The following is a 12,423-nucleotide window of genomic DNA, read 5'->3' on the forward strand; positions in this document are numbered from 1 at the left end:
TGCTTTATTAAAAAAAAAAAAAAAACACACTTTATACCAAGTTTGTTTTTATGATTGGAATTAAAAGCATAACACAGCCAAATGATTCCTCCTATCACATGAGCCTGGGACATGCTAAAACTACCTTTTGGGAATGTAAACTGGACTGTCAATACTGTCTTTTTTGAAGTGTACAGGGTCGACATGAGGGAAAACCCATCTTTAATCCAAATCAAATGGCTCAACATTATTCATGTGCCTGTAAGCACAACCAATTTCATCCAAGTCTAGGCTGCTCTATATAAACAATTAGGACAGCTACAAGCAGTTGGAAAAGTTATTAAGATCAACATGTTTAACACAGCTATCTATTAAAGCCATTCTTTCTTTTTACATCAACAGCATTAAAATGCATACTACTGTAATGGAAGGTAAAGCAAAAATGTTGTCATTATTCTACTAAACACTGTCCAGACAGTCATCAACATGAATTAGTAATATACAAGTTTACATATCCATTGGTCTAACAGTGAGCAGATCACTAAAAGGTTCCACAATGGGGGGGGGGGGGGGGGGGACGACACCACACCAAACACTTTACTCCTTAACATTCCTGCAACAGATATTAACCACCAGTTACTGGAAGTGCAACTGAATGCCTTGCCTTTGCAGCAAAAGCCTCAATTCAGAAGATTTCAGCACCAGATTACACGTGACATCCCCACCATGTGTGCGCTTGAATGTCATCATGGGTGGTTTCCAAACATCTGTTGAAACACTCTTCCCAGCGCTTGATCTTGCCATTCTCCACCATCACAAACTTCCATTCCATCTTCACATCAGCCGGTAGGGTAACGGAATTGCACCAAAATCCATCTTTATCCTGCCTTAGAGGCACGTAGTTCTCCCAGTTTCCAAGCTCCCTGTGGTTCCCAGTAACAGCAATCAACTGGAACGGTGAACGAGTAATATAGTGCACACGGAAAGACACACCGACATTCTGTGGCATTGGTGACACAGCCAAAATCTTCTTACTGGTCTGCACAGACTCCTGTATACCTGCGGTGTCCAGGTCTCCCCGCGCGCTCTCTTCTTTCGCTCTTGAATCTGTGTGAACGCCCGATTGCGCGTCCTGCATTTTTGTACTCTCTCCGCCATGCAGAACTCCATCAGAGTTGTCGTCAAGCCCCTTCAGCCACTCATTGTCATTCATTGTTGCCTCCATGATGCTTATTTCAGTTTTTTCCATACTGGGTTCCCATGCACTGTTCATATCCGCTTTAGAGCCCGTCATTTTCCTGCCCGTTACCGTCGCTTCTTTTTTTGGGAGCCGAGTTTGATTTTTCTCACTCAAATGCTCATTACTACCAGGCACAGTGCAAGTATGGTGTCCTTCAACAGAAGGCAGGTCCATTTCGTTCGGTGATGTAGAACCACTGTCAGTGCTTGCTGCAGCATCTTCCTCTTGCATGGGTTCCTCAACACAGGATGTCTCTTTGGACTCTTGTATGTTGCCCCCATTTTTCGTCAGATGATCTAGCAAAAAAATCACACAAAACAAAACAATAAAGTGGTTCAATTGCAAGCCATATTAAAAGTGTTTTTGGTACCAAAGCGAATGTTTACTATTTTACAGAGGAATAGGATCGACAGCGACCTCCTATTAATCCTAGATGCCCTTTACTTTCACCCATAACGACTGCCTTATCGTACAGAGTCATTTCATTCTCTGGGTGAAGTTAATTTCTTCTATCATCCAATAAACATAGCTGTTGCACCAAAATCTCATCTTAAGACCGTGTGTCGTACCAAGTTCACATCTGCAGGGTTATGTTCCAACTATAGACTTAATTTAGTCTACAATTGGAACAAAAAAAACTGTACACTAAATTGATTAATTGGACCAATTAAACCTCTAAGCAGCACTTCATTGGTCCAATGACGTAATTTAAGGTACAATTGCAAGAAAACGTAGCAAGGGTTGAATAGCCCTGCTTTAAAATATTGCTACGATGTAATTTTGTAATTTCACTTACACTGGGCTAGGGCAGTTTTCAACCCCGGTCCTGGGGACTCGCTGTCTACAGGTTTTCATTCCAACTCTCCATTACTTAACGAGACCCTTAAAAATTGAACTGATATTTTGCTATAGACCTTTTTTAAAAATTGTTTTCAGCTCTTAAACCGTTGCATATGTCAAGTTAGCTAAAACATTTCAGAAGTAACTTGAACTCTGCAACGGTTTAAGAGCTGAAAACGATTTTAAAAAGTCTGATGAAAGCAAAATATCAGTTCAATTAAAGGGTCTAGTTAAGTAGATGGAAGTTGGAATGAAAACCAGTGGATGTAGTCACGTCAGGTTCACGAGTAGGGAATTTTAACTAGAGACTGACGCAGTAAGTAAAGAAAAATAAATAAATAAAACATAAGCAGGCATAAACTGGCCTGTCACAATTTAAATCTTGCAGTATTAGTACTACCTGTACCGATAAAACCAAAGTCTTAATTCATAAAATCGTGTATAAGCTCTTACTGTATGTGCACCAAAATACCAATATAGCCCTAATGAAATTCTTATTGTAGGCTACATTTCCCGAATTTTATTAAATGCCAGGTTATATAAGGAAAACGACCCAATAAGCAGAAAAAACCGAGCATACATCTAGTTAACTAATCCGTACCTGTTGCTTCTTTGATGCAGGGACTTTCCAAATTGCCTGTGCTTTTCACGTCCGTCTTTTCCTCAGCCTCAGCAGGAAGCCTCTCCGCTCCAGTTTCTCCTGCATTTCTTTTGCCTTTTTGACCAAAGATATTCCTCTGTATTATGAATAATGCCCATGCCGACAGCACCACGATAATCCCCAGAAGTACTGACGGCCCAAATCCACTAATCATTTCACCAAAAAAATATGTCGGCTCTCTTTACTCTTGCGTTTTTCCTGCTGACTGCAATGTCATCTGCTCACCAGTGGCCAGCTGTAGACTGGGTTTATTCTAACCCTTTTTAATCTGTCTGGTTTACGTAATCACTCTCCGTCGGTGCTGCAGCAATGACAAAACACTTGCTTCTCTCTGCAGTCAGGTGTGCGTCAGAGTCCTGCCAATTAGCTTGGCACCAGACAATTAACTTCATTGAAAAAGTCGTAAAGAAGTGTGGGTGGACAATATTAAACTGACAACACAGGTGTCGTGGATGTAGAATTAGACATACAAATATTAAGTTCAAATATTAAAAGTATATTATGTATTTTCAACATACCATTGTTCACTAAAGTAGCAAACCTAATCGTTACAACAGATATCTGCGATAAGGGTAATAGGACGTCGTTATTACTAATATTAGGGTTCATTAGAGCCCCGCTCTAGCACGGCATGGATTTGTTGAATTTGTTAAGGTCTCAATTCACTAGAAACAAAACATTGTTATCAATGCAATCATTGTGGAATACTTGGATAGCCAGGTACAATTCATTAAGACGTTATTTCCACTGTATGCCACTGTAATAAGTTAACTAATTATGCATTGCCTAGAAAGGTCTTCAATTATGAATAAGCAGCAGTACTGCAGAGCCAAAACCTCAGCCCTTACATCTCAAAAACAACATGCTCCAGAAAAAAGGTTTTATTTGGCTGAAGCTTGACTTCCAAATAATTCATATAAAAATAGCACAACCTCTAAGGATTATGTATTTGTTCACTAAACAGCACATGTAATTACCACTGTAAGTATAATCCCAAACGGGAATAATACATTCTGATAAACTGATGATTTTACACAAATTGTACAATATTTATGTGACTGTAATGATCCCCCTTAAGTGCGTGCAATGTTTTTTATTGAACCTGACTTATGGAGATGAATACCTGTAAAACAGCACCTGATTATCCATATGCATTAACACATAGGAATAAGACAATACAATAAACAAGCATGTCATTTCTTTCAAACAGAATTAGAGATTAAAGGCAGGTTTGAATAAAAACAAAGGAATTACAAAAACAACATCAAACATTACAAATACAACTAACAAAGAAGTCCATTAATAAACAATTGTTCCAGCGTGTGTTGATGTAGATATAGCTCTGTTGTGATCCTTTCTACTTCCTATTTTACTGTCCTTCTCAGCTTTTCCATTTTCATCTTCTTGCGAGAAGATCTTCTTAAGGAACTGCAAAGAAATAAATGTGGTCACTGAAATGCAGCTTTTTCTAATCACGGCCGTTTATTTTTTGGGAACGTTGTTGATGATAAGCATATTTTAATTTCCTCCCGTTTATTGGTTTAGTGGTTAGGATGAGTATTGTTTATTTATCTATTTTCTTTCACAGCACTGCAGCAGCAACAGATCTCACTTGGAAGTAAGAGCAGAATAAGCATACAGTGCCTATAGAAAGTCTACACCCCCTTTCAAAATTGTCACCTTTTAGCCTGGAATTAAAATGCATAAAAAATTTTTTTTTTTCATTTATCTACACATCCTACCCCACAACCTTTCAGCATGACAACGACCCAAAGCACACAGCCAAAGCTACACTGGAGTGGCTAAGGAACAAAAAGGTAAATGTCCTTGAGCGGCCCAGTCAGAGCCCCGACCTAAATCCAATCGAAAATTTGTGGCATGACTTGAAGATTGCTGTCCATCAACGCTCCCCAAGGAACTTGACAGAGCTTGAAAAGTTTTGTGAAGAAGAATGGTCAAATATTGCCAAATCTAGGAGTGCAAAGTTGGTAGAGACCTATCCCAACAGACTTAACAGTGTGGAGTATGGTGTGTAGATAAGTGGAAAAGAATCCTCATTTAAATGCATGAAACTGAGGCACTGACACAAGAAAATGTGAAAAAAGTTCAAGGGGGTGTAGACTTTCTATAGGCACTGTATCTCCGCTTCTGGAAGGGTCTTCCTAGCAGCCCGTAAGAGAGTAGTTTCTGTGTGCATCAGTAGCTATGGGGAGGAGGATCAATATAATGAGCTTACTGCCTGATTGTTTATTCAGCAACGATTATTAACTTCAAGTATTAACAGAATGCACTCCCCCTTATTCACACACAGTTTAAGATATGTTTTTTGTACTTGAGATGTGCACAAACTGTGTCAGCTAAAATCTCTTTGTAATCTTTTCAAGCTTTTTAAAACACAGTAAAGTCATAAACATGCTTCCTTTTTCTTTTTATAATCAAAACAGTCTGCAATGAAAAATAATTTTGTTGTAGCCAAACCTGTAAGCAAATGTTGCCGTTCAGCTGCATGTTTGCTTTGGCACAGCTGTAGTTGAGCGCTTGGACTTCAGGAAAGGAATTCTAAAATAAACTCTGATAAACTTTGAGCCTGCTCTTACCTCAGGCTCTCTGACTCCCTTGTTTAGAATAAACTCTTTGAAGGTGTGTGTCCCATGCAGCTGCATTAACTCTTCATCCTTTTTATATGAAAAACAAAAAGTAAATATCAGTAAAAAGTGAGAGTAGAAATGTAGATCTGTTTTTGTTTGTTTATTTGTGTTTGTGATTTTAGTAAATAACAAAATAGCAATGGCTACAGTCAGATTAGATTTGTCAGAAGTCAGAAGGTTTTATAGGTTATAGGTATTAGTCACATGTATGATTGGTATTCTGGATACTTGTTGTGCTTGACTATTATCCATAATCTAAACTTAGCTTTCACATACTCATTATCCAGGATGTGAGGTACCACACATGAATATATTCTGAATACTAAATCCATGAAAACCACAATCCACGATACTCATCGAACTCCGAACTATCTCATCCTTACCTTACAGTGGAGCGTAAAAGCCTGGAGTCCAGCATGCAGCAAAGTACACTAGTCTGATATCTGAAATGCTCTTTAGTGTGACAGAACGGAAGAAACCTCCGGACAGAAGTGGATTTGTATTTACAGTTAGTAACTATTGTATTAGTCTGGAAAGTTTAGAGCAGCATAACTAACCCAACTCAAGTCACAAACTCTGACCTAACATGATTTGCTGTTTCAGATCTAAATCAGCTTCTTGTTGTAGGTACCTTTTCACTAAGTTTATGCATTTTGTCCAGTTTTTCTTCACGAACATCATTAGGGTCTTTGAGTGGTTCATCTGCATTTCTTTTCTTCCATGTCTTTGGGTCAAGATACCAGGCTCCATACTTCACCTTAACCCAGCTTGGATGGTAAGAAGATTTCTGTGTTATGAATACGTACAGCATTAATTACCACTTAGTGTCCCTATGTGTTTTCATATCTTGCATTTCCAAACCACGTTTTAGTGAAGGCCAGTTGGATGTTTCAGTAATGGCTTGACCAGAAATCTTGACCATCTAGGGCAGTGGTTCCCAACCCTGGTCCTGGGGACCCCCTGTGTCTGCTGGATTTCATTCCAACTGAACTCTCAATTACTTAACTAGACTCTTAATTGAACTGATAATGTGCTTAATTAGACTTTTATGTTGTTGTTTTTACTGTTTTCAGCTCTTAACCAGTTGCAGAGTTCAAGTTACTTGTAAAATGTTATATCTAACTTGAAATCTGCAACTAAGAGTAAAAAGATCGAATTAAGCAAATGATCAGTTCAATTAAGAGTCTAGTTAGGTAATTGAGAGCTCAGTTGGAATGAAAACCAGCAGACACAGGGTCCCCAGGATTGTGAACCACTGATCTAGGGCACAGCTTGAACTTAATACAGGGTTGCTTTGAAGTATATTTGCCAATTTATGCTATTGGGTAGTCAATGCAATAGCACAAATAGCACCCCATTTATCCAAAGTTATGAGAGGTAAAAGTAAAATGAATTTGTAAACGTTAACACCGATTATATGAACACAGATCCTGTGCATCTCATGACAGGCAAGCTAATCCGGGTCTCTCATTGGTTACTTACAAGGGACGGCAGACTGTAGATTTGAGACCTTTGTTTCCTGAATATTGTGTGGTGAAGCAGGCCAGGTGATTGACAGTTTGCAAAAGGACCACAATAGAATAACCAAGGGCCAAATTTAAAGTCCTTTGCTTAAACAGAAAGCAGAAAGCTCAGTGATTTACTGTAGTCTACACAGAAATTAGATAACGAGCTGTACAATTGATTGTAATTAATTTGTCATGTACAACAGTGGTTCCCAACCTGTGGTCCGAGTAAACTCCAGGTGGTCCATAAACAACTACCAAAATTCAGTTACACAGTTCTTGCAAAAATAAAAAAATAAAAATTTCTACAGAATCACACGTTGTGCTACTGCAGTATGTATTACTAAGCAACACAACAAACAGCTTTTATAACATTATATATATATATATATATATATATATATATATATATATATATATATATATATATATATATATATAATTATAAGACATGCATGTAGTCTGCATTTTTCTTATATATATATATATATATATATATATAATTATAAGACATGCATGTAGTCTGCATTTTTCTTATATATATATATATATATATATATATATATATATATATATATATATATATATATAATTATAAGACATGCATGTAGTCTGCATTTTTCTTATATATATATATATATATATATATATATATATATATATATATATATATATATATATATATATATTACAGCTTCCTTTGATGCAATATCAAGCACCGTCTTCCAAACCGCTATTAACTGAAACAGCTTTTTAATGTGAAACAAATACTAACTAAATAACTGTTACACATTATGAAGGCACATTTGTCTTGTCAAAATGTAATCTGACTGTCTCAGCCTTTTCGCTGCGCATAAAAGTAGCGCACTGCATTGAATATTCCTAACTCGGTTGGAATGACTAAATTAAAACAAAAAAAAACCAAAAAAAAAACATTAATCCCACAGTTTTAGTACTTTTCATTTTCAACAATATACAATATAGGCTACAGTGTTGCCAGGGATATAGGAATATCCTTATTATTTCCATATTACACGTTTTTAGAGAGCTGCATATAGTAACAGAAGTTAAATGTGAAACAAAAAGAGGCTGTATTTGTTGCTTCACTTGTGAACTGTACCGTAGTGCGAATGACCGATTTCAGCTCCACGTTATTATATGGGTTTATTCAACCAGGTTTAATATCTCACAAGACTATACGCCAAAAGGAAATTCTCTTAACTACTTCTGAAAATAATGTGTACAGTCTGTTCTTGACACCGTCATATTTACCCAAAATGCTATAAATCCTGTTGACTGTCGCCACCAATCCCGTTTATTTTACACATCACGGCCGACCAAAAGTGGTTTGTAACATCCTGTACACTCTCCAATCATTTTTTAATTTTCTTAATTGCTTCCCACCAACCTCGACTGTGGTGTATTTTTTATATGTACATCGAGCGAAGTGAGTACATTCAATTGCGTTAGAAATGGATAGATTCATTTGCTACACGAGGTAACGGTTGTGTGGACCAGTACTGGTATTTACTGGGTCCAAGGACGACCCAAAGCCCCAATGCATTATTTGTCAGGAGGTTTTGTCAAACGAAACTCTTAAATGCCATTTATATACAAAGCATTCGGAATGTAAACAAAATAACCTTTTTAAACTTTAGAAACGGTAACTTTGCCAATAGCAACTTTCAATGCTCAAAATGACAACATTCCTTGATGAACTGTTAGCGAAGATTCAAGCCCAGGAATCTCATTAATTTAGGTATGTTATATAAATACTTTACTTTCTACATGTACTTATACATATACACATACAAATTAGTTTCAAATTGCTGTTGTGAAAAAATGCGTGGTCCGTGGCAAAAATTCAAACACCAAGGTAGTCCCTACATTGAAAAAGGCTGGGAACCACAGACCTATAACTTCAAATAACCTATCATTATATATAGTGTTCAATCCAATACTGCCCTCTAGTGGTCCCTTTGTGCAGTTTGAAATGGAAAGCAGGGCTATTTCGTGCTTTAAAAATGCCAGATCTTAAAATGACAATAATTTTCTCCTAAATGTTATTGCTAAAGCGAAAACTATATGAAAACTTCTACATGTATATCCCCAATAACAATACACGATAAGCAATGAAAAGAAAAATGACAGGTACGTTATTTAAACAGTTGTAGCAACACGTGGGGACGTGTAATGCTATATTTTTCGGAACCTCGCTACTTTCTCTTTAATGCGTATACTTGGTGGTTATGCCTATATGGGTTAATGTATTCATTGCAAATGCTCCAATAGATTCAAATGCAATAGTAAACTGTAGTAAATAATATAAAGAATATTCACATTCATACTTATAATAAAGAATTGAAAATGTTCAATATCAGGACCCTATGGTTTCTTACCATTGGTATTTCACCATCCTTTTCAAACTGTGATTTAGTGTCAGTCGGTGGTCGAAATTCCCCGACAGCCATTCTTAACTCTGCAGGCACATTGGTCAGCTCCACAACCTGGATAGGTACTGTGAGGGCAGGCTTGCTCTCGTACCCACTGCCAAAGAGGCTCATTAGAGTGGACTCATCCAGGTTATTACTCTCTCCACCCTTCAATAGGCACAGAAACGGCTGTCAACAAGGGGATACCAAGCTTTCTTATGAAAAAAATAAAATACATCTATTCTACCACTTTAAATGCTTACCAAGGAAGCCACCCATTCACAAAACTCCTTAGTGATCTGCTTTATGTCCTCATCAAGGGATGGAGATGGAAGGCACTTTATCTTCATTTTCTTATCATCCTTCACCGCCTCTTCCTTGTCTTGAAGCCACATGTACGGGTTTTTATGTTTCGAGTCTTCACTTCTAAAGTCAATATGAAACTCAGAATCACCGGGGCTGCTTTTGTCACAAGTGGCCACTGGAAACTATAAGAAAACTTTAGAAAGGTCTAAACAGCCAGAAAACTGTCTGACGAGGTTCAGCAACTGGAGGGTGATGTCACTGTTAAACCAATCTAAGCACCCCTGTGATGAACAGGATTCGATCAAATTAGCTAAAGAACATAAAGAAATACATCAAAATCACTTTGTTTTATATAAAAATACAAATATTACAATAAGCGTATCACAGAACAAGGAAGCAAGAAGAAGTAATATGTATATTGGAAATGTAGGGCTTTCTGTGGTGTTTTAGCAGTGTTCGCTGTCTTAAGTCTAATAATGTTCTGTCTTGCCTTATCTGGTAAAGGATGTGCTGTTTGTAAAGTCAAAAACAGGATGACATATACAGATACAGCAAGGTTAAGACAAAAGTATTCCTTGTGGGCATTTTCCTTTAGAAAAAATCCGGCAGTTTAGAAAACCAAGCCCAAACTATTAATTCACATAGGGTTTTAACAACAACATGTTCACCCCAGTACAAAGCACTGTGTCTTATGAAGTATGACATACATTTAAAAGTCACTCCTGCAGTGGACTGGTGTGATACCTCTGCATGACATAATAAAACACATCTACTTGCATGGCACTGGCAGAAGGCCTTGTGCTCAGCTCCCCTTTAGATGTAGACAGAGCTCGGTCTTTTGTCTTCTGTTGGTCGGTAGAGAGTTCATCCTGCTCTTTTGCAGAGTCTGCTCTGCAGGATCCAATCTCGCTACTCAAGTGCATCTCAGGGTCAAGGATATCCACGACCTCCTCAAAAAGCTAGAAAGGAGATGGAATTAATACCATATAACAAAGAAAATGCCAAGCAGAAAAACCTTGCTACAAAATACATTTTAAAAATAAATGTTGCTGAAACATTGTTCTACTAATATTTTTCTATTAAAATACTGACCTGCATATTATATATTTATATACAGTAGTAGCAGGCAGCTAATAAAAGAGATACCATTATTAAATAATGCACTGGTAAGACCTCACTTAGATTACTACTCACAACATCTGAAAAAAGCATCACTGTACTACATGCAGTGTATACAAATACAAATACAATTTAATATGTTTTTAAATTATGAGGAAGTAACGAAATATGTGTTATAGTTATTACTATAGTTCTTATTTAGAGGAGACATTTTTTATTGATTAAGGTAATCCAGGGTGACTACCATTACAATAAAATGTTTTTTTAAAAAAAATCAAATTATGGCTTATCTCAGTTTAACTTCGGGGGCATGGAGAAAAAGTAGTAAAGCTGTGATAAAATAAACCAAAACCAGTACAGCAAATGATAGTTTCTGAGTTCTTAATTTCTCAGGAAACTGGATATTACCAGTATACAAAATCCTGTGTCTTACCTCTGGAGGCAGACCTTCTTCCAGGTGTGGATAGAGAGCCAGGGGGTGCTGGGTAAGGCCATACTCAATCTCCTCGATGTACTCCCCGCGAGCCTGCTGTAACGGGGTCTGCTTTGAGTAACACACCTGTTCTTTGGTGAATCTCTTTCTTGGCTGTTGTTTCAAAGAGACTGGCTCACCATGAACAACAGGGCGAGGGCCCTTCTGATTTGGAATAAAATAATCATCCCCTCGAAGAGGCGGGTAGCCATCTCGGAAATCATCTATTCCGTTTTTTAAAAAGCGCCATCTGGAGCCATTTAGTGCCCCAGATAGTTGTTGTTTATTCCCCTTTTCTTTTAGATACTTTGTGTGCAATCTCTCCTTGTACCTGCACAAAACATACAAAAATACATAGCCCAGTTTTTCATCAGCATGTTTTATTTATTGACTACCACAAAGAATACAACTATGGTATTAATATGTGTTCAATTAATTATGTTAAAAGCAAAAAATAAAGAATTCACAGATCACAAGAAGTGCCTTATGTATTTTACTAAATAATTATAATACAAACATAGTAAGGCCTAAACATGTAAAAAAAAAAAAAAAAAAAAAAAAGCAACAACATACAGTACTAGGCCAACATCATGCAGCTACAGTACAGTGAAAATCAGCTTCATGTAATCGTGTATCTATACAGTACCATCATTTTGATCATATAAAGCGCTGTGTTTTGTATTGGATCAACGGCAAATTTTGATTGAAATATAAGGCTGATGCTATTAAGTGCTTTTCGCTGTGCTACACAACTAGACTTTTATTATATAGACATTTTGTTAGTAATTATGTAATAATAATAATAATAATAATAATAATAATAATAATAATAATAATAATAATAATAATAATAATAATACATTCTTACCATGGCTGGGGATGTATTTTACCTTTAGATTTCCCCACCGAAAGGTGAAGGTCTTTTCTACCATCCATTTAATGTTGTACTTTCGACAACAGTCCCCAAAAAACTCGCATCTGTGTAAAATTATCATAAACGTGCTAGCTCTCAACCCTCAAAGTATACACAACGCCGTTGCTAAGAAACCGACAAGGCACATGTTGAACACCCGGATGTGGCTACTTGTCCTAATTTGACAAAAGCTGAAAAAAAACACAAATTGAATGAATATAGATCCTTTATTTCTCTCAGATGTTCCCTAATATTATCAAATAAAACTCCAACGAATGAAAACAAAATAATCTATTCAAGTTAATGTA

At 36.8% G+C, this 12,423-nt stretch overlaps 2 protein-coding genes across 2 annotated transcripts; both read right to left on the reverse strand.

Annotated features, from left to right (window-relative positions):
* Positions 1 to 15: 15 nt before the first annotated feature.
* LOC117400835 (putative protein FAM47C) lies at positions 16 to 12,316 on the reverse strand. Its single transcript, XM_034001155.3, has 9 exons — positions 12,071 to 12,316; positions 11,164 to 11,533; positions 10,389 to 10,570; positions 9,569 to 9,731; positions 9,273 to 9,473; positions 6,000 to 6,155; positions 5,318 to 5,395; positions 2,661 to 4,148; positions 16 to 1,515 (listed from the first exon to the last, which is right to left on the reverse strand). The coding sequence occupies exons 1-8, from the start codon at positions 12,136 to 12,138 to the stop codon at positions 4,020 to 4,022; spliced, it is 1,347 nt and encodes a 448-aa protein (XP_033857046.3). The 5' UTR covers positions 12,139 to 12,316; the 3' UTR covers positions 16 to 1,515; positions 2,661 to 4,019.
* Positions 686 to 2,874, reverse strand: LOC117400830 (starch-binding domain-containing protein 1-like). The gene is made up of 2 exons (XM_034904466.2): positions 2,661 to 2,874; positions 686 to 1,515 (listed from the first exon to the last, which is right to left on the reverse strand). The coding sequence occupies exons 1-2, from the start codon at positions 2,872 to 2,874 to the stop codon at positions 686 to 688; spliced, it is 1,044 nt and encodes a 347-aa protein (XP_034760357.1).
* Positions 12,317 to 12,423: the final 107 nt, after the last annotated feature.

Source organism: Acipenser ruthenus, chromosome 1 (assembly GCF_902713425.1).
Source record: "Acipenser ruthenus chromosome 1, fAciRut3.2 maternal haplotype, whole genome shotgun sequence".
NCBI classification, from domain to species: Eukaryota; Metazoa; Chordata; class Actinopteri; order Acipenseriformes; family Acipenseridae; genus Acipenser; species Acipenser ruthenus.

What these genes read in the sequence shown, in the direction of transcription:
- LOC117400830 (XM_034904466.2), bottom strand. Translation starts at nt 2,874, where the DNA reads ATGATTAGTGGATTTGGGCCGTCAGTACTTCTGGGGATTATCGTGGTG. An exon ending in CTGCATCAAAGAAGCAACAG is followed by an intron (nt 1,516 to 2,660) that starts GTACGGATTAGT and finishes TTTTTTTGCTAG; the next exon opens with ATCATCTGACGAAAAATGGG.
- LOC117400835 (XM_034001155.3), bottom strand. Translation starts at nt 12,138, where the DNA reads ATGGATGGTAGAAAAGACCTTCACCTTTCGGTGGGGAAATCTAAAGGT. An exon ending in AAGAAGGTCTGCCTCCAGAG is followed by an intron (nt 10,571 to 11,163) that starts GTAAGACACAGG and finishes TCTCCTTTCTAG; the next exon opens with CTTTTTGAGGAGGTCGTGGA. An exon ending in TGCATAAACTTAGTGAAAAG is followed by an intron (nt 5,396 to 5,999) that starts GTACCTACAACA and finishes TCATATAAAAAG; the next exon opens with GATGAAGAGTTAATGCAGCT.